The 19,128-nt window shown below is 46.8% G+C and overlaps 1 protein-coding gene across 1 annotated transcript; it reads left to right on the top strand.

The window, feature by feature from the left end:
- Positions 1 to 2,542: 2,542 nt before the first annotated feature.
- Positions 2,543 to 14,556, top strand: LOC138957557 (M-protein, striated muscle-like). The gene is made up of 6 exons (XM_070328656.1): positions 2,543 to 2,876; positions 5,070 to 5,375; positions 6,093 to 6,389; positions 6,744 to 7,046; positions 12,547 to 12,849; positions 13,116 to 14,556. The coding sequence occupies exons 1-6, from the start codon at positions 2,831 to 2,833 to the stop codon at positions 13,433 to 13,435; spliced, it is 1,575 nt and encodes a 524-aa protein (XP_070184757.1). The 5' UTR covers positions 2,543 to 2,830; the 3' UTR covers positions 13,436 to 14,556.
- Positions 14,557 to 19,128: the final 4,572 nt, after the last annotated feature.

The raw sequence follows: 19,128 nt of genomic DNA, 5'->3' as shown, positions 1-19,128 counted from the left end.
TAGAAAGTAAAAGCTGCAATGTGGATCCAGTTCAATCAGTTTTATTTTCAAGTGACAGTTTTGATCGCTGGAAGAATTTTAGCGGAGATTATTAGTAATGATTGGTAATCATTATTCTGAAGAAAAGGAGGGATTGTAGTGTCTGTGTATTATAGTACATTTTAGTAGAATATTGATTGTAAGCATTGATTCATGTAAATAGACGTTTTGATGTAATCGAGAGAGAGGCAATACAATATGGCAGCAAGAGACAGTGTTAACGAAGTGTCTGCATGAATAAATGTGTCCTGCCATGCCTGCTCCACTACACTCAGTCACCCACACAACCCACTATTACAAATGGCGCTCCAAGGAAAAGGAGATTTTTCACCTGTTCGAAACAAAATCTCCTGTCCAGTAACATTGGAATAGTTTCATACCACCTATATTGATCATCATGGATCTGGAAAGGATATTGCTTAAATTGCGTCCATTTACAACTATAATGCACCTACGAAATGAAACCTTGAACGCTGTGACATTTCTGTTTGCTGTGACATTTCTGCTTGTGAGATCTAAAAGCCACAAGCAATAGTGATTGTGAAAGAATGAACGATAACAACAATTCCTACAACAAGCACTAACTTTCTGTATCCTTGTGAATAGTGCTGTAAGAACATTTATTTTTACATTTAGTCAAGTTTTGACTAAATGTTTTAACGTAGAGGGGGCAATCGAGACGAGGGTCGTGGTGTATGTGCGTGCGTGTGTGTGTGTGTGTGTGTGTGTGTGTGTATGTGTGTGTGTGTGTCTGTCTGTCTGTGTGTGTGTGTGTGTGTGTGTGTAGAGCGATTCAGACTAAACTACTGGACCGATCTTTATGAAATTTGACATGAGAGTTCCTGGGTATGAAATCCCCATACGTTTTTTTCATTTTTTCAATAAATGTCTTTGATGACGTCATATCCGGCTTTTCGTGAAAGTTGAGGCGGCACTGTCACGCTCTCATTTTTCAACCAAATTGGTTGAAATTTTGGTCAAGTAATCTTCGACGAAGGCCGGGGTTTGGTATTGCATTTCAGCTTGGTGGCTTAAAAACTAATGAGTGAGTTTGGTTATTAAAAATCTGAAAATTGTAAAAAAAATATTTTTTGTATAAAACGATCCAAATTTACGTTCATCTTATTTTTTATCATTTTCTGATTCCAAAAACATATAAATATGTTATATTTGGATTAAAAACAAGCTCTGAAAATTAATAATAATTATAAAAATTATGATCAAAATTAAATTGTCGAAATCAATTTAAAAACACCTTCATCTTATTCCTTGTCGGTTACTGATTCCAAAAACATATAGATATGATATGTTTGGATTAAAAACACGCTCAGAAAGTTAAAACAAAGAGAGGTACAGAAAAGCGTGCTATCCTTCTCAGCGCAAGTACTACCCCGCTCTTCTTGTCAATTTCACTGCCTTTGCCGTGCGCGGTGGACTGACGATGCTACGAGTATACGGTCTTGCTGCGTTGCATTGCGTTCAGTTTCATTCTGTGAGTTCGACAGCTACTTGACTAAATGTTGTATTTTCGCCTTACGCGACTTGTTTATTTTACGCCTTGACCCCCGTAAGTGCCCCACTAAACAAAGAAAGTCTCTCAGGATTCCCAACGTGAGTTATAAATAGAACATTGTGTAATCTCTATTTCCATCAGCTTGAACGTCGCTACAGGAAAAGCTTTTACAGTACATTGACACGAGGAAGTCTACAACTACAGTCATGAAAACAGCATTTTAATGTGTTTAAGGTTAACTTACCAAACGCGACCAGCACTTTTAGAGCCCAGGATTCCTGGCGCAATAATTCAACGAACAGTGTCTAACCACAAGCTGTGAACTTTCTCAGAAATGCAAAGTCTCAACAAACCCTTGCAGATATCACACCCAGTCATGCAGGCAGTCTACTCATTATTTCTTTGGGTACACGTCTGTCCCGTCTCATGTGACCAGGATTATTGAACAGGCCATTCTACACATTGTGACGCTAACTTGCCTTGCATACGATACTATAGACGTTGCGGGGAAGACGGGACCGACAACGACGACTGAACCGAGGCAGGTGTGTTGTCGTTCGGCGTCATCGCTCGTACTGACACAAGTCGCGTTTGCGGGGAGAACGAGCGCCAGTGGCCTGAAGAAGAAAACTCCTGGACACCCGAACGAATGGTTGTGACACGACTTGTAGAGGCGGAGCCCCTCGGGGCATGTTTTGGGTGGTGGGGAACACGCATTTCAATAATAAGAATTATTCGTCTTGCACCTGGGTCTTCCAGGTCTGTGACCTAATAAAAAAAAAACACAGCCTATACATTTTATGTGTGTGTGTGTGTGTGAGTGTGTGTGTGTGTGTGTGTGTGTGTGTGTGTGTGTATGTGTGTGTGTGGGGGCGTGCGCGCGCGCGTGTATGTGGGTGTGTGAGTTAGCGCGGGTGTGTGTGTGTGTGTGTGTGTGTGTGTGTGTGTGTGTGTGTGTGTGTATGTGTGTGTGTGTGTGTGTATGTGCTTGTAATCGTGTCAAAGTGAGGTCACAGAGCAGTTAACATCCTCTTGAAATGGGGCTCTGAAAAAAAATGGGGTCTCATTTTAGGAACCCATTTTTTTCAAAGCATGTACAATGCAGGAAATCTTATTTTATCATCAAAAAAATTGATTTGAACAGGATGTCTCATTTTGACATTTTTTCCGGTTAGCTGTGTTTACGGATTTCACACACCGAAGTGTGTTTCGAATCGGTTTTTTCCTGGTTATGGGGAAGTCACTCTCTAGACTCGCTCTGCATGACGTCACTTCCTGATGCCGCCAAAAATGATATGGACTCTTCAAAGCAGTGTGGAAAAAAGTAAGGATTTTATCATTTCCTCACCTATATATTTTATGATTCGCCTTGTCTTTTTGGTATTTTAATAGTTCATTAGCATATATATTTGGTTCAAATGTACCTTTCTGTTATTGCAAAAGCAACTGTTCACACTGATGCGACTGATCGCTCAATCGAGTCAATGAGTCAATGTAGTCTATCTAGACGGCAAATGCAAATGGCGCTGTGACTTTTCATGCGTTTTCAGCATGTTTGTTGTTTTTGTTTTTCAAACAGAAAATATTGTTAAGAACATTTAACCCTTCAATAAGTAAGTGTTAGAAACAATATTCCATTGACGTTTTTATTGACTTTGAACCAGATTTCCACCGGACTAAGAGTTTGAATACCACTCGCCCTTTCAGTTCAGATTAAATGCTAGTTTCAAAGAAAAATTATTTTATCGTCATCAAGCACCGAATCTCAACAATCCGCTCAAAAACGTGTTGTTGTTGTTGTTGTTGTTGTTGTTGTTGTTGTTGTTGTTGTTGTTGTTGTTGTTGTTGTTGTTGTTGTTGTTGTTGTTGTTTTAAACAAGATTTGCCTTCGGATGGTTTTTAAAATGTGTTGAACACGCACAGAAAGTCACAGATGTACCCAAATGCGATCACTCGTCTGTCAGAATCTTCTTTGGTAAATCCTTTTCATGAGGTCAAAGATTCTACTGGAGATTGAGGGGGAGGGGGATCTCTCCCATAGTTCTGGCACTTGAATTTCATTAAAAAAAATATCTTTGTAAGTTTGAACAATGGGGAAGAGGGAGGGGGTAGCTGAAACAAACAACTATGGAAGTACCGTACTAGATCTGAACAAAGGATTCATGGTTTTAGTATTGAGAGCTTTCTTTTTCTTTGCTTGCATCAAATTGCAATAGTAATGTGAAGCTGTGGAAACTGGAATGGAATAATGCACACAAACCACACTCACTGTATTATTGGTGCTTTGTTTTGGACAAAGTAATGGTGCCAAGTTTCACTTTCACATCATTTTGATTTTCTTTCTGTGCAAAAATTGATAACCTCTAAAATCGTGTTATTATGAAATTGCCCTTTAAAAAGGTCTAGCTTGAACACCCCATTTTAGGGAGGCTTCAAATTACTTGACGCACTGCATTTTTTCACAATGACCGTAGTCCGCCGTGCAAAACGCAGTGAAACTGACGAGCCTGTTTAGCGCGGTAGTGGTTTCGCTGTGCTGCATAGCACGCTTTTCTGTATCTCTCTTCGTTTTAACTTTCTGAGCGTGTTTTTAATCCAAAGATATCATATCTATGTTTTTGGAATCAGGAACCGACAAGAAATAAGATGAAATTGTTTTTAAATCGATTTCGGAAATTTATTTTTAATCATGATTTTTATATTTTTAATTTTCAGAGCTTGTTTTTAATCCGAATATAACATATTTATATGTTTTTGAAATCAGGAAATGATGAAGAGTAAGATGAACGTAAATTTGGATCGTTTTATGTAAAAAAAAAAAAAATTGATTACAATTTTCAGATTTTGACCAAAGTCATTAATTAATTTTTAAGCCACAAAGCTGAAATCAGGGATGAGATTCTTCCGCCAATTGGCGGAATTCCGCCCAAAAGTTCGTTCCCAGGACCATTTTTCTGAATCGTCTAAATCCGTTGAGAAAAAATGGGGGGGGGGGGGGGTAGAGTAGTTGTTGTGGTTCCATTGGATTCGATCTGTAAAGTCCTACCTACAACCCTAAAGTCGATTTTCCAGATCAAATCTCCGATAAAATAATGACAACATAACCTCCGTATCGAAGGAAGTGGACCTTCGACCCGAATATGAACTTTCCATTTGGGACTAAGTTTCCCTTTCACCGAGTGTCTTCATTCCGAAAATTCATGAACGGGCCGATTCAGCTGTCGGCTTTAGCCTGCTAAACAAAGATGGCGTCGGTGAGAACATTGACGGAAAGCGAACATGTTTATGAGAATTGATGTTTTGTTTAGTTTGCACTGGTCTCTGATATTCAGGAATTGCAAGCATTAACTGAACTTGTATGTGCATCTTAACTGTTTTATCTTTCACAAGCATTTGACAACCTGTACATTTGCTCATAATTATTTTGTAATGGAAACAAATGTTCTGCAGAGTTATGTTGATTTTATGCACACTGTTCTTGCCAAAGTGCAGTAACACTCCTTTGTGGTTTTTCCAGAGCCACCATCCAGACCACAAGGACCCATCAAGGTCCTGAGCACCACCAAAACGTCAGCCACCATCGAGTGGCGCGCTCCAGAGGATGACGGAGGCTTGCCGCTTTCAGCTTACGTGCTGGAGAAGCGCGAGTTCCCTCGCTCCACCTGGAGCCGTGTGGACAAGATCAGTCCCGACATGACCAGTAACACCATCCAGAACTTGACCACTGGGTCAGACTACTTCTTCCGTGTGATGGCAGAGAACAAGGCTGGGCCCAGTCCACCTCTGGAGATGGACAAGCCTGTTAGGATCAAGAGTCCTTATGGTGAGTTGGGGTTAAGGAATGATTTACTTTAACTCGGTCTCAAAGCAGAAATGTCAGTATTGTTCAATGAAGAGCATTAAATCCTGGCATGAAAATGTATTGATAGGAACAAGGGAAGTTTAACTAGATTTAGAACCGGCACGGTTGGCCTAGTGGTAAGGCGTCCGCCCCGTGATCGGGAGGTCGGGGTTCGAACCCCGGCCGGGTCATACCTAAGACTTTAAAATTGGCAATCTAGTGGCTGCTCCGCCTGGCGTCTGGCATTATGGGGTTAGTGCTAGGACTGGTTGGTCCGGTGTCAGAATAATGTGACTGGGTGAGACATGAAGCCTGTGCTGCGACTTCTGTCTTGTGTGAGGCGCACGTTAAATGTCAAAGCAGCACCGCCCTGATATGGCCCTTCGTGGTCGGCTGGGCGTTAAGCAAACAAACAAACTAGATTTAGGCAGCTTAAACAATAATCTTGATATACTATTTTTCTTTTCAAGTTGAACAGAGAAAGTGCAGCAGAGAAATAAAAATCCTTGAAGTTTTGTTGCCAGAGTCATGCATGCTTTAATTTCCACATATTGTAATGATCGTCTAGCCTCATCATTAAAATGCGATCATTCGTGAAACTGAACTTTTCACTATCCCATTGTCATTCAATGCTCCCCAGGTCTTTAACCAACAGTACTTCAGCATTCAAACTCTTATCACACAATTTTCTCTTGACAGATGTGCCATCAGCACCAACAGGCCTGCGCGTGTCCAACGTCACAGATAAATCAGCAGATGTGTCTTGGACCGCTCCGGACAGCGACGGTGGCACGCCCATCACCAACTACATCGTTCAGACCCGCATCATCCCTCGTTCCACCTTCACCACCGTCCAGGAGACGACAGAAACCAAAGTGACCTTGACCGGCCTTGTTGCGGACAGCCAGTACATGCTGCAGATCATCGCAGTCAACGCTGAGGGACAGAGCCTGCCTCTGCAGTCCAGAGAACCCATCTGCCCAGAGAAGATCCTCAGTAAGTGTTTGAAAAGTCTCTTTTCATAAGAAGAAAACCTTTGAAATAACTGGACTGCGAGTGTTTGCAAATATGGAGCAATAGCTGAAGGGATTGTGATATGTCAGTAGAGTTTGAGAAATGTGGGTCTTAATAGAGAGAGAGTCCTATAATGGAGGTGAATTTAGTGACACTGTGAAGAAAACATGTGAGCAATTCAGGTCTTGTAGTAGAGGGAGTCTCATATAATGGAGGGTCTTACTAGAAAGGTTCCAATGTAATATTTTCTTTCAACATTGGTCTACTGTCTCTTGTCTGAACGTATGTGTCTTAAACATATTGATACAAAATTGACTAATGTTTGTTAAACTTTAGGTGTTCCTGATGCACCAGCGTCATTGCTGATCAAGAACATCACCAAGGACGGCCTGACCTTGGAGTGGACCCCACCAGAGAACGATGGCGGATCCAGGGTCCGTCGCTACATCATAGAGAAGTCTCTGAAGGGCACAGACAAATGGGAGAAGGTCACCACAGTCGAGAGCTTCAGAACTCGGTGCACTGTCGCTGATCTGGAGCGAGAGAAGGACTACTTCTTTGCTGTGTCCGCAGAGAATGATGTGGGCATTGGCGAAAAGCAGAAGACAGCCAAACCAGTGAAAATGGAAAAGCCTATCTGTGAGTTGAATTGCAATTAAATTACATATCTTACCCAACTCACATATAGCAATTAACCCTGGTTCAGTGCTGGTATCGCTGTACGCGTCCCCTTGGTAACAAGAAAGACGCCTCTAAAAAAGAGTGACCGAGACCCGTAAGGGTGTCTAGGCCAGCCCGGAAACGAGGCTGCCTTCCGTATGCGCGCGCATACTCCGCCATATGCATCATTCTAAAAACTCAGCGTCAGTGGGACTGGTCGCATTTTGTACGCTCTGGCTGTTTCAGCCTTTGTTACTTAGTCTTTTTGACTTTGTTTCGTTCCTCTTGGTCTCTTCTTGTCATCTGGACTTCACAACTATGTTGAGGTGAGGTCGTTCCTTGTATTTTGCTTGATTTTGGCAATTTTGTTGGCCGTATTTTGGACTTGCGATGTTTCTCAGAAATTTTTTCGTGAGTCGTTTTTCCGTCATGGCTGACAATGCTAAGAAGAGGGCAGCTTCTTAATAGGTAGCTGCTGTGCCCTTTTCTCCTTAGAAAGCTTTTAGGAAGTCTAAACAATCCGGTCTATGTCCGTTTCTGTTGTAGATTCTCTTGCTAAAAATCTTTTGATGTGTTGATTGTTTTACCCGCTTAGCCGGTAGACAAGTCCGCTTCCAGTTTGTTTACTACACTGGTGACTATTCCGGAACCCCCATTTTGCCGGCCAACGGCCTCGCCACGTTGTAAGCACCGGTTCTCGTCCTTTCATCGAAGTTAAGCAACGTCGGGCCCGGTTAGTTCTTGGATGGGTGACCGCCGGTGAACACCGGGTGCAGTGGCCACCTTTGTTTTAAGCCTACGGATTAGTCCGGGCTCGGTGTTAAACATGTTGTTATTGGGCTTGCGTCTGTAGACGTGGCCTCTTTGCTTTTGACTTTAAGTTCACAGGTTTCTGCTTTGGCAGCTGGCACTGCGTCATCAAAGGCAGAACTACGTGCTCTCCCGGCCGGGGTTGCTGTGTGTTCGTCTCTGGACAGTGGTCGTTCGTCCCCTGCTGTGACCTTATGTGGGGAGTTCACGGTCTCCGGCGTCTGTCCTTCTTCACAAGGTATGTGTACTCCACGTGAGCGTTGTCTTGAGGGAGTAGCCTCGGGTCTAATCCCAGGTGAAAGTTCTGAAACACTGGCTGATATCCACCGCTTAGTCGGGGTGTCAGTGGGTGCTAAGGGCCCTGACAAGCGAACAGATGTTCCTTTTCTTCCCGCCTCGTCGGTAGACTGTGGTCAGGTTGAAAGGCATCTGCTTCCGCCCAGGGGGCAGGAAGGGGTGCGTCCACGGTGGTGGACGACATCCAGCTTACTTGCCGTTCAAGTTGTCCAAACGCCGTGACGCGGGCAGCGGAAAACGGCATTTAAGTTTTGTGGAAGTTGGTGGACCGCGAAAGGCGGGGGTCACCTTCCTGATTGCGACTGCGAGCATGAAGGAAAGGATAACGAGGATACTTCCATTTGAGGGTGCGTCCACGGGGATGGACGACACCCAGCTTACTTGCCGTTCAAGTTGTCCAGCGCAGTGGCGTGGGCGGCGGAAAACGGCATTTAAGTTTTGTGAAGGTTGGTGGACCGCGAAAGGCGGGGGTCACCTTCCTGATTGCGATTGCGAGCATGAAGGAAAGGTTAACGAGGAAACCTTCTTATGAGGGTGCGTCCACGGGGATAGACGACACCCAGCTTAACTTGCCGTTCAAGTTGTCCAGCGCAGTGACGTGGTCGACGGAAAATGGCATTTAAGTATTGTGGAAGTTGGTGGACCGCGAAAGGCGGGGGTCACCTTCCCGATTGCGATTGCGAGCATGAAGGAGAGGATAACGAAGTTACTTCCATATGAGGGTGCGTTCACGGGGATGGACGACACCCAGCTTAACTTGCCGTTCAGGTTGTCCAGCGCAGTGACGTGGGCGGCGAAAACGGCATTTAAGTTTTGACTGGAGGGGGTGGTTGAGAGCAAAGCTTTACTTCCTCCACCTCTATCCGGTTTGATGACTTCTGGAAGTTCGGAGGAACAGGATGTTCACTTCAGCTTCCGGGAATCGTTGTCCATTGCCCTGGAGTTGGCAAAGGGCCGCGTGTAGCCGGGTTCTCCGGTGAAAGTGGTGTACGTTCGCAGGAGGTAGCAAGCTTTGTGCGGTGAAGTGTTGAAACCGTGTCTGTTCTTCCGCTTTCTGGCGCACGTTCAGCAGCGGCTAAGAGCCCTAGGCAACGTAAGCTTCCGCCCTGGGGGGCAGGAAGTTGGTGGGCTGGGTGATTCTTGGGTTGACCATGCGAGTCTCTCTGGGGGTCACTTTCCTACCTTTGATACCGAGCAGGGGGGCAGGAAGCGAGCAGTAGGGCTGATTCTTTGTTGGAGATTTAAGTCTAGCATGGAGTCAGCTTCCGGATTGCACGGAGGTGCATGAAGGCTGTTCAGATTAAGGTGCTCCTGTTTTTCTGTAAAGCACTGATTTTAGGTTCTGTTTCAAGTTAGCAAGTGCAGTGGCGCTCGCAGCTGAAATGGTTCGAGGTACAACGGGATCGTCCGGTGTGTTTCTGTGCAACCGGGTGGTCCCGATGTTTACTTATCCACGGCCTGTTGCGCTTTCGCTTTTGCGGCTGTGACTTCTGGGTGCAGGACGGGATATCCTTCTACTGTTAACACTGTGGTGTTGGTAGTCGGCACTTTTCAGCTTTTGGCTTCTGGTTCCGTTTCTGCGGTTCCTTTGCCTTTTTTACAGGCTGTTTTCACTTTCTCTTCCAGTCTTCCAGCTGGCGTGAGTCAGGTGGATGGAGATCTGGCATGGTGTTATGACGTTTGAAACTTTTCAAAACTTTTCCGATTGTTGGCAAGTTTTTGCCTTATCGGGATGGGTGACTGGTTCTCATCATTTCGATGTTCGTTATGATGCTGGAACAAGAGGAGGAAATGGGGAGGCTCATACTTCAGCTGTGTCGCGGTTCGCGGCATTTTGTAGTTGGTTTGAGCTTTCTGAGGAGAATCTTCGAGTGTTAAGTTCTTAGATCCTCTGGCGGGGTCATCTTGTTCTTGCGGAAGTTTTCGCAAGCGAGTCTTCTTTGTCACCACTACTTTTGTGGGCAACGCACGACTATTTGCCTGTGGTGGTGTTGGTGCTTTAGCTTGTTTCTTACGCCCAAGTAGCGTGTCACTCGCAGAGCGCTTTCTGTAGGCTTCGGGTAACTCCAAGCTTAAGGACTTAGGTTCTCTTGTTTTTCGTTCTATGGAACCGCCCTCGGGTTTGGTGATGGCGATAGCAAGGAGAGACTGTCTGTTGGATCAAGGTCTCCTAGCTCTGGGAGATTGCGGCATCTTTTCTTTATGATTGGCTCGTTTGTACGTAACTGGCTTTTAGTCTCTCGCTTGGGCGGTTTCGTTTAACAGGTTATCTTTGTGGTCCGACAGGACTCATATACAAAGATTTTACTTTGCCGTTTTTTACCTGAGAGTAAGCCTCTGCCCTTTAAGTATTATTCTGTTGGCTAGAGGTTAATCTCTTTCTTGTTTGAAAGGTCTCTTTTTGAGCCCGCTTCTAGGCACGCGGGTTCTCTAACTAAGAGAATCTCACGGTAAAAGGAAAGCGCAGGGCAGGTCTTGGCTGTTTTTCGTTTCCAAACGAAAAGCTTCAGGCTGGCTGTTATCCACTTTGGGTTGGGGCTCCATACCCTCGCTTTCACAGGGCTCTTTTTGAGTTAGTTTGGGCGACCTGTTGGTCGCACAGTACGGGTCTTTGCAATCTTGGTTTCCAGACCTCTTTAGGCTGGCAAGAAGGCATCTTTGCTTTCTCACATTGGAATTACTTGAATGTCTGCTGTAAGGGTTCACTTGACTTGAGATACTTAGGGGCGTCTGCCTCAACTCTGGGTTTGGTTCAGAGTTTTTGTGTTCTATGCAGAAGGTTTTTTCTGGCTAGGTTTGCTATGGACAGCTCTTTGGAGAAAGACTGATCTATGGTTCTTAGGGTTCCTTCAAATTTTCTGGCAAGTAAGCAGAATTTGGAGAATCCAGCTTCGTGCACATTTTAAACCTTTTAGCAATATTCTGGCTCCTCCAGAGCCATATTTAGCCTTTTGATCATTTCGGGTTCAATGATTTTTCTAGCTTGCATGGATCTTTTCAGATTATTGATTCTAACAGCTCTTGTTCTTATTTTTCAACTCCGTCGCTTTTTAACCCTGAACGGTTAGAAACGACGTTAAACACTGGTTAAGGATAGAAAGTTTTTCTATCGACTTTGGTGGAGGTAATGACTTACTTAAGTCAACCTTAGCTTTATAGACTGCCACATTGTTTAGGCATGCCTTCAAGTGTTGGCAAGGAATTAAAAGGGGGGGGGGAGCAGTCAGTCCTCTCTCTTCGGGTGGCGCGGACTCAACTTTCCTCTCTTGAGCAAGTTTATTGCTCTTGGAGATCCTGATGTACATTTTTGTCCTGTTAGAGCCCTCAGCAGATTTCTGTTTCGGACTGTGCACTCTCGTTTGGAGACTCAGAAACTTCTTTTTATCTCATTCATCATGGTACGGTTTAGAGATATGTTGAAAGTCTCGTTAGCCAAGTGGGTCTCCACCATTGCTAGGCAAGCTCTTGGCTGGTGGCAGAGTCAGGCAGGGAATGTCAGGGCAGTCTTGCCCTTTACTACAGCCAGGCCTCATGAGGCAAAAGATTGGGCTTCCACTCTAGTTGATCTTCATTTTAATCTCCTGGCGGAAGTTCTTGAGTCGGCTTACTGGCTTTCTTGAAATGTTCTTCATTGATGTCTTTCTCAGGGATTTCTATGCCTTGAGACAGGATGCGTTTCTGGGTTACCTGCTCGGGTAGAGGCAGGACAAAATCTCGATTCCTATTTGGGTAAAGTGCCCTCCAACCTTTAGTAGCAATCTGCTATATGTGAGTTGGGTAAGATATGTAATTTAATTAAAAATTTTAGTAATACATTTTCATTTGATTAATATACTTACCCAACTCACATCGTTTATTCCCTCCCGCCTCCCCGCTGTGGGGTTATATATGTCTAAAAAAGAAGTGAGTTGGGCTTCGTTTTAGAATGATGCATATGGCGGAGTATGCGCGCGCATACGGAAGGCAGCCTCGTTTCCGGGCTGGCCTAGACACCCTTACGGGTCTCGGTCACTCTTTTTTAGAGGCGTCTTTCTTGTTACCAAGGGGACGCGTACAGCGATACCAGCACTGAACCAGGGTTAATTGCTATATGTGAGTTGGGTAAGTATATTAATCAAATGAAAATTTATTACTAAAATTTTTAATTTCAGTGACGTTGTAGATTGAGGATTAGTCAGCAAGCATTGTTGAATCAGTTTAGCGTTGTTACAGCTAGTTCTCACATCAAACTTAAAATATCATTTTGCTTTCTGATGTGCAATCATTACTTGACTCCACAGGTATATTTTTTGCATGACCCAACCTGTCAGTTGAAAAAAGATAAGGCAACCAGTGACACACTTACTAAACCACCCCACTTTTCTCTCAACAGTCCCACCATCACCGCCTACAGGCCCTCTGGTGATATCAGACGTGACCAAGACCAGCTTCAAGGTCACCTGGAAGACACCAGAGAAGGACGGTGGATCTCCAGTCACTCACTACTCTGTGGAGAAGCGCGAGACGTGGAAGACAAGCTGGACGTTGGTGGAGCGTGTCCCTGGCGACCGTCTTACCTGCGACCTGCTCCTTCTGCAGGAAGGACAGGACCTTGTCGGGGTCAAGGCCGAGAACGTTGCTGGAGAGTCCAAGCCTCTGGAATCGGAACATGCCATCACACCAATGAGTCCTTACAGTGAGTATGCTTTTTATTCTGATAACTTTTAATAACTCCAAGCTTTTCTTGTTTTTGTGTGTGTTTATTTAAGGAAAAGAAAGACATGAAGGTTTACATAATAGGCTCAAAACCAAGACTTCGTGACATATTTTAAATGGCTGTGGTTGAAGACATAGCTGGAACAACAGAATTTTATCATTTTTCAAGTCTCTAAACTTGCTTTTGGCCCACACAATATGTAATTCCATAGCTATAAACTAATGAATCTCTCCTTGTCTCTGCAGAGAAACCATCAGCCCCAGAATCACTGACAGCAACAGACGTCACAGAAACAGCAGTGTCGCTGAAATGGAAGCCACCTACCAGCGACGGAGGACTGCCGATCAAGTCCTACATCGTCGAGCGTCGCGACAAGCACTGGGGTTCATGGGTTAAGGCCGGAACCACCAAGGGCACAGTGACGACTTTAGATGTGGATGGCTTGGTGACTGGACAGGAGTACTACTTCCGTGTCTCTGCCGAGAATGAGGAGGGAGTTGGGCCAGAAACTGAGATGAAGGAGCTGGTCAAACCAACAAGGGAAGCTGGTGAGAATGTCATTTGATTTGGTTTTGAACTGTGGAATTTTTGCAATGGTTGACCTGATTGATGGAGTCCAATGTAGGGAGCAAAGACAATACAATAAGCATGGTATTTCAAGAATTGATACACAAGTTTACGATTAGAACACAACAATATTTACTCTGTTTCAATTGGGCTGCACAAGTTTACAATCACAACACCACAGCAATAATGTCATTTACAGCAAAAAAAGATAAGTCAGCAGTTGTCTTTTTTCAGTAGAGCTGTTCCAATATTTAATCATTTTGATACAAATGTTAGTGGAATCAACATCTTTGTTGAATGATATGGTTATTATGCCAGTATATAGCTATTCTGATGAACACGTGGGGGAATTCGGGGGCTGTGATTGGATAGTCTCTTCCTATCATCAAAGCATATTGCTGCCGAAGTCGGCCATTTTACTCAATATCCAAAAGCATATTGAGTAAAATGGCATCCAAAAGCATATTGAGTAAAATGGCCGACGCATGGTTCTGGTTTACACATCTGCACCACGCGGCGATGTTTCTATCGACAACAGCATACACTGACAACTTGAAATTCTTCTCGGGAATGTTTTTCAGCTTTACAAACTTGAAATTCTTCTCGGGAATGTTTTTAAGCTAAGTTACAAATGTCGATAGCAAATTTCCAGAAGCTGCAATCTGAAGCGACCTATCTCTGATTCTAGCAGACGATCTCTCCAATGTTTAACACAAAATCAGCAAACTCTCCTGTCACATAGAACGTCCATTGTATAGTGCAATGTTGAAATGAAGTTACTGGTCTGAAACATTTAGTCGTTTCTTCTGAGACAATCCTTGTTCTCTTATCATCTGCAGATTTACCGCAGTCTTCACCACGCGAATTCCCAACAGAAGTCAGACTTTCGAACATACAATATACGTAGGCAAGCATGATACGTCATGACGTCATATGATTCCTAGCATATTGACGTAATGCTAAACATCCGGTTATCTCGAGTTTTCTCCGTAATACATGTCCGTGGGTTTTTCAATGTTCGGTTATTTCCGTGGCTTCATGCGGAAAGGGAACCATCGTCTGCACTCAACGAAATGGACCATTCTGGTACTTGTTGCTGACAAAAACATGATTTTAACACAGAATTAAATTACATATCTTACCCAACTCACATATAGCAATTAACCCATAGTTCAGTGCTGATATCGCTGTACGCGTCCCCTTAGCAACAAGGAAGACGCCTCTAAAAAAGAGTGACCGAGACCCGTAAGGGTATCCAAGTCAGCCCGTAAGGGAGGCTGCCTTCCATATGCGCGCGCATATGCCGCCATCTTGCCATTCTACTCTCAGCGATCAGTGGAGCTGGTCGTGTTTGGTACGCTCCGGCTGTGTTTTCAGCCTACTTGCTTGGTCTTCCAGACCTGGTTTGTGTTCCCCTTGGTGTCTTCTTGTCACCGGACTTCGCATTTGCTGTTGAGGTGAGATCTTTCCATTTTTTTACCTGAATTTTGGCGGCATTGTTGGCTTGTTTTCGGACTTACGAAATTTTTTCCAAATTTGTTTGTGAGTCGTTTTCATCATGGCCGACAATGCGGACGGGAAGAGGTCAACATCTAAACATGTAGCTGCTTCGCCCTCTCCTGTTAAGAAAAGCTCTAGAAGTTCTAGAAGTTCTAAAACGCACGGCGATACGCCCGTGTCTCTTTCGGGTTCAGAATCCAAAAAATGTAGTGATGTTGTTGTTGGCGTGCCCGGAGTTTCCGGTTCGTCTGCTAAACCTACGGAGAAGCCCTTGCTCGGGGTTAAGCATGTTGTAGGGGATGTCTCGCCTGTAGGTTCTGGGCTTGCATCTGCGGATTTTGCTTCTTTGCTTTTGACATTAAGCTCTCAGGTTTCGGCCTTAGCGGCTGAAGTTTCGTCAACTAAGGCGGAGATACGTGCGCTGCCGGCAGGGGTCGGTGGTACGTCGTCGCTGGCCAGTGTGCGTTTGCCTCCCTCTGCTACTGTTACGAGGGCGGACGTGCATGCGTCTCAGGATGGGATCTCTCAGGCTCCCGTGGGGTCTCCGGCCGGTGTCCGTTCTTCTTCACAAGGTATGTGCACTCCACGTGAGCGTTGTCTTGAGGGAGTAGCCTCGGGTCTCATCCCAGGTGAAAGTTCTGAAACACTGGCTGATATCCACCGCTTAGTCGGGGTGTCAGTGGGTGCGAAGAGCCCTGACAAGCGAACAGATGTTCCTATTCTTCCTGGCCGTAGTCAGGTTGAAGGGCATCTGCTTCCGCCCAGGGGGCAGGAAGTTGGTGGTAGTATGGCTGGCTCTGGACTTGACTCTGTTAGTCAGTACGGGGACCAGTCTCCGGAGTGCACGGAAGGGCACGACGGCTACCTGGATGACGGTGCCGCCTCTCAGGCTGAAGGTGCTGGATTCTTTTTGCCACGGCAGCTGCCAGATGCGGTGGCTCTGGCGGCTGGAGTGGCTTCGAAATATCTCGAAGAGGAGGTGGCGGTGAACAAATCTCAGTTTGTCCATCCTCCTTCTGCCTTAGGGGATTTCAGGAGTGCTAAGGAACCGAAAAGTTCGTTCCGATTCCGGGAGTCCCCCTCTGTGGCGGTCGAGATGTCGAAGGTTTTTGCGAAAGGTCGAGCTATGTCCGATGCCTTTCCGCTGTTGTCACAGCATGGGGAGGCGCCGGAGGTGGTGGGCCCCTGGTTGGCTAAAGCGGGTCAACACGTTCCTTGTTCTGCGCTCTCAAAGAGCTCTAAACTGTCGGTTCGTCCCGTCGCTCTACTTGACTCTTTCGCTTTGCCGAGATCAGTTCTACCGGTGACTCCGGAACTGCTTTCTCTGCGGGAGGACGGGTATGCCAGGGATAGGGTAGTCCCTTACACGGAGTCTGCTCTTCAGGCTTTGGAGGAGACGGGTAGATCTCTGCTCGAGTTGGGTTCCGTCTCTAGTTCTCTCCAACGCTCTTTGTCTAGGTCTATCGCTTCTTCGTTAGACCCGTTTGAGTTCCGTTACGACGCCTCCCAGGAGGATGTGACAACTCTGTTGGCGACGCTTGCCAAGGTCTCTCAGGAACAATTGAGCTTGGCAGCCAGGCTTTACGGGCATGCTGTACATTCCCGCAGAACTGCCTTTTTGGCGGGTTCAAAGATCCGAGACAGGGGTACCATTGACAGACTTAAGGTATCCCCGTTTACGGAAGGGTCGCTGCTGGGTACTTCCTCTTTGGACGCTTTGCAGAAGGAAACCCAGGACGCTAGGGATCTGGCTATTGCAAGGATTGCTCACCACGGCTTTCAGAAGGTTCAGAGCAAGCCTACCTCCCAGAGTAAGGCTCAGCCTTCTTCGTCTGGGGGGGGCAAGATGCAAAATCAGTCCACCTCTTTTCGGGGTAGGGGGCGAGGCGCGCCTTACCCGAAGAGAGGCTCCTTTGGGGGTTCTCGGGGGTCGGGGCACAAGCCTCACCCCCAATGAGGGTCTCCCGAGCCACTATTCCCAGTAACCCCCGCCGTGGTGGCGGCGGGTGGCCCCTCCAGGGCCTTGGCCGCCTGGACACGCCTGGTGTCCAGCCGGTGGATTTTGGGAATAGTGCGTTCGGGATTCCGTCTCCTCTGGGCAGAGGGGAAGGCACCTCTGTCCAGGATACCTCCGCCTTTCAGATATCCCGTGGACCCGGAAGCCAAGTCAGCCGTTCATGCGGAGGTGGCTTCCCTACTCCTGAAGGGTGCGATAGAGGAAGTTCGAGATCGAGAGTCCCTCGGCTTTTACGGCAGGCTGTTTGTGGTGCCCAAAGCCTCAGGGGCATGGAGGCCTGTTTTGGACCTGTCCACCCTGAACAAATACCTACGGGTAGTCAAGTTTGTCATGGAGACTCCTCTCTCTGTAAGGGAAGCTCTGCGTCCGGGAGATTGGGCCACGTCGGTGGATCTCACCGACGCATATTTCCATGTGCTCATGCATGTTCAAGACAGGAAATGGCTGCGCTTTCTGTGGGGCGAGAAAGTGTTTCAATTTCGGGCACTCCCCTTCGGGCTTTCCCTGGCCCCCTGGATCTTCACGCTGGTCGTTCGCCAGCTTTGCTCCCTTGTCAGACAAGAGGGGGTACGCCTACGGGCGTATTTAGACGATTGGTTGAATCTGCATCAGGACCAGTACATGTGCAGAACTCAGACTGCGAGGGTTCTCGACCTGGCGGCTCAGCTGGGCTTTACAGTCAATCTAGGGAAGTCAGAGTTAGAACCATCCCAACGCTTCACTTACCTGGGCATGGATTTCGATACGGTGGAGTGGTTAGTCCGTCCCTCTCAAAAGAGGGTGGACAAGCTTCAGAACTTGGTTCGCTCGTTGAAAGGAAAGAGTGTGTCCACGGCCCGGGAGTTGTCCTCCCTACTGGGGCAGATGGAATCGATGGCTCCCCTTGTGCCTCTAGGCAGGGTCCACAAGAGGCCGTTTCAGGCGGCTTTGAGGAGGCAGTGGGACCAAGCCTCTCAGGGCTGGAATGTTCGCATAGGACTGGGGAGTTGGTTCAACAACACTACAAGTGTTTGGCTGCTCCCCTGGGTCTCTCAGGGTGTTCCGATCGTTCCTCCGGCGCCGGAGAACATTCTTGTTACAGATGCATCCATGACAGGCTGGGGTGCTCATCTGGCCGATCAGACAGCCTCAGGTCTGTGGGATCTCTCCCTAGCTCCACAGCACATAAACGTGCTGGAGCTGGAGGCTGTGTCTCTGGGTTTACAGGCTTTCCTGCCGCTTCTGGGGGGCAGTCATGTTCAAGTCCACACGGACAATACGACTGTGGCCGCTTACATAAATCGGCAGGGGGGCACACGCTCGCAGAAGCTGTCGGAGAGCGCTTGCCGTCTGTTGGTTTGGTGCAGCTCGCACAACATACTTCTCTCAGCCAAGTACCTGAAGGGCACGCTCAATGTTTTGGCGGATGCCCTCAGTCGGGGGGACAAGGTTCTGCACTCAGAATGGACCCTCTCCCACCAGGCGTTGGACCGCCTTTGGGTTCAAGTAGACAAGCCTTGCATAGATCTGTTTGCAACGAGATTCTCCACCAGGCTTCCCCTTTTCGTCTCACCGTTCCCGGACCCTCTGGCGTGGGCGGTGAACGCGTTGGATCTGGATTGGTCAAATCTGCAGGCGTATGCTTTTCCTCCGTTTTGCCTGCTAGGGAAGGTAGTAAGAAAAGTGGATCTGGAAAAGCCAGCGCTGGTGCTGGTTGCTCCTCTTTGGCCCAGCCAGCACTGGTATCCGGACCTTCTGCGGCTGGCAGTGCGCCCACCCATTCCTCTAGGCGTTCGAAGGGGCGACCTGTTACAGCCCAGGTCAGGGGTCCCGCACGAGAATCCGCAAGCGTTGCAGCTTCACGGCTGGATTCTGTCAGAATCGCTCTGCGTCGTGCCGGGGCCTCGGCCACAACTTTGAAACTGGTACAGAAAGCACACAGAGACTCAACTAGCTCCGTTTACTCTTCTCATTGGGCTGCATGGGCCAAGTGGTGCTCTGAGAATAAGGTTCAACATCTTTCCCCAAGGTCCATGGAGGTAGCCAACCACCTCTCTTGGTTGGCTAGTAGGGGGGTCTCTCCTTCTTCACTGCGAGTTAGAAGGTCTGCGATTTCTTCCACTCTTAGACAGCTCGGTCGCAAGATCAATCTTGACGGTGTCATTTCAAGCGTGCTTAAGGGAGCTGCCCTTGAC

This window comes from Littorina saxatilis, unplaced genomic scaffold (assembly GCF_037325665.1).
Source record: "Littorina saxatilis isolate snail1 unplaced genomic scaffold, US_GU_Lsax_2.0 scaffold_353, whole genome shotgun sequence".
Classification (NCBI taxonomy): Eukaryota; Metazoa; Mollusca; class Gastropoda; order Littorinimorpha; family Littorinidae; genus Littorina; species Littorina saxatilis.
The sequence above is the reverse complement of the archived record's forward strand: the minus strand, read 5'-3'. Positions and strand labels throughout refer to the sequence as shown.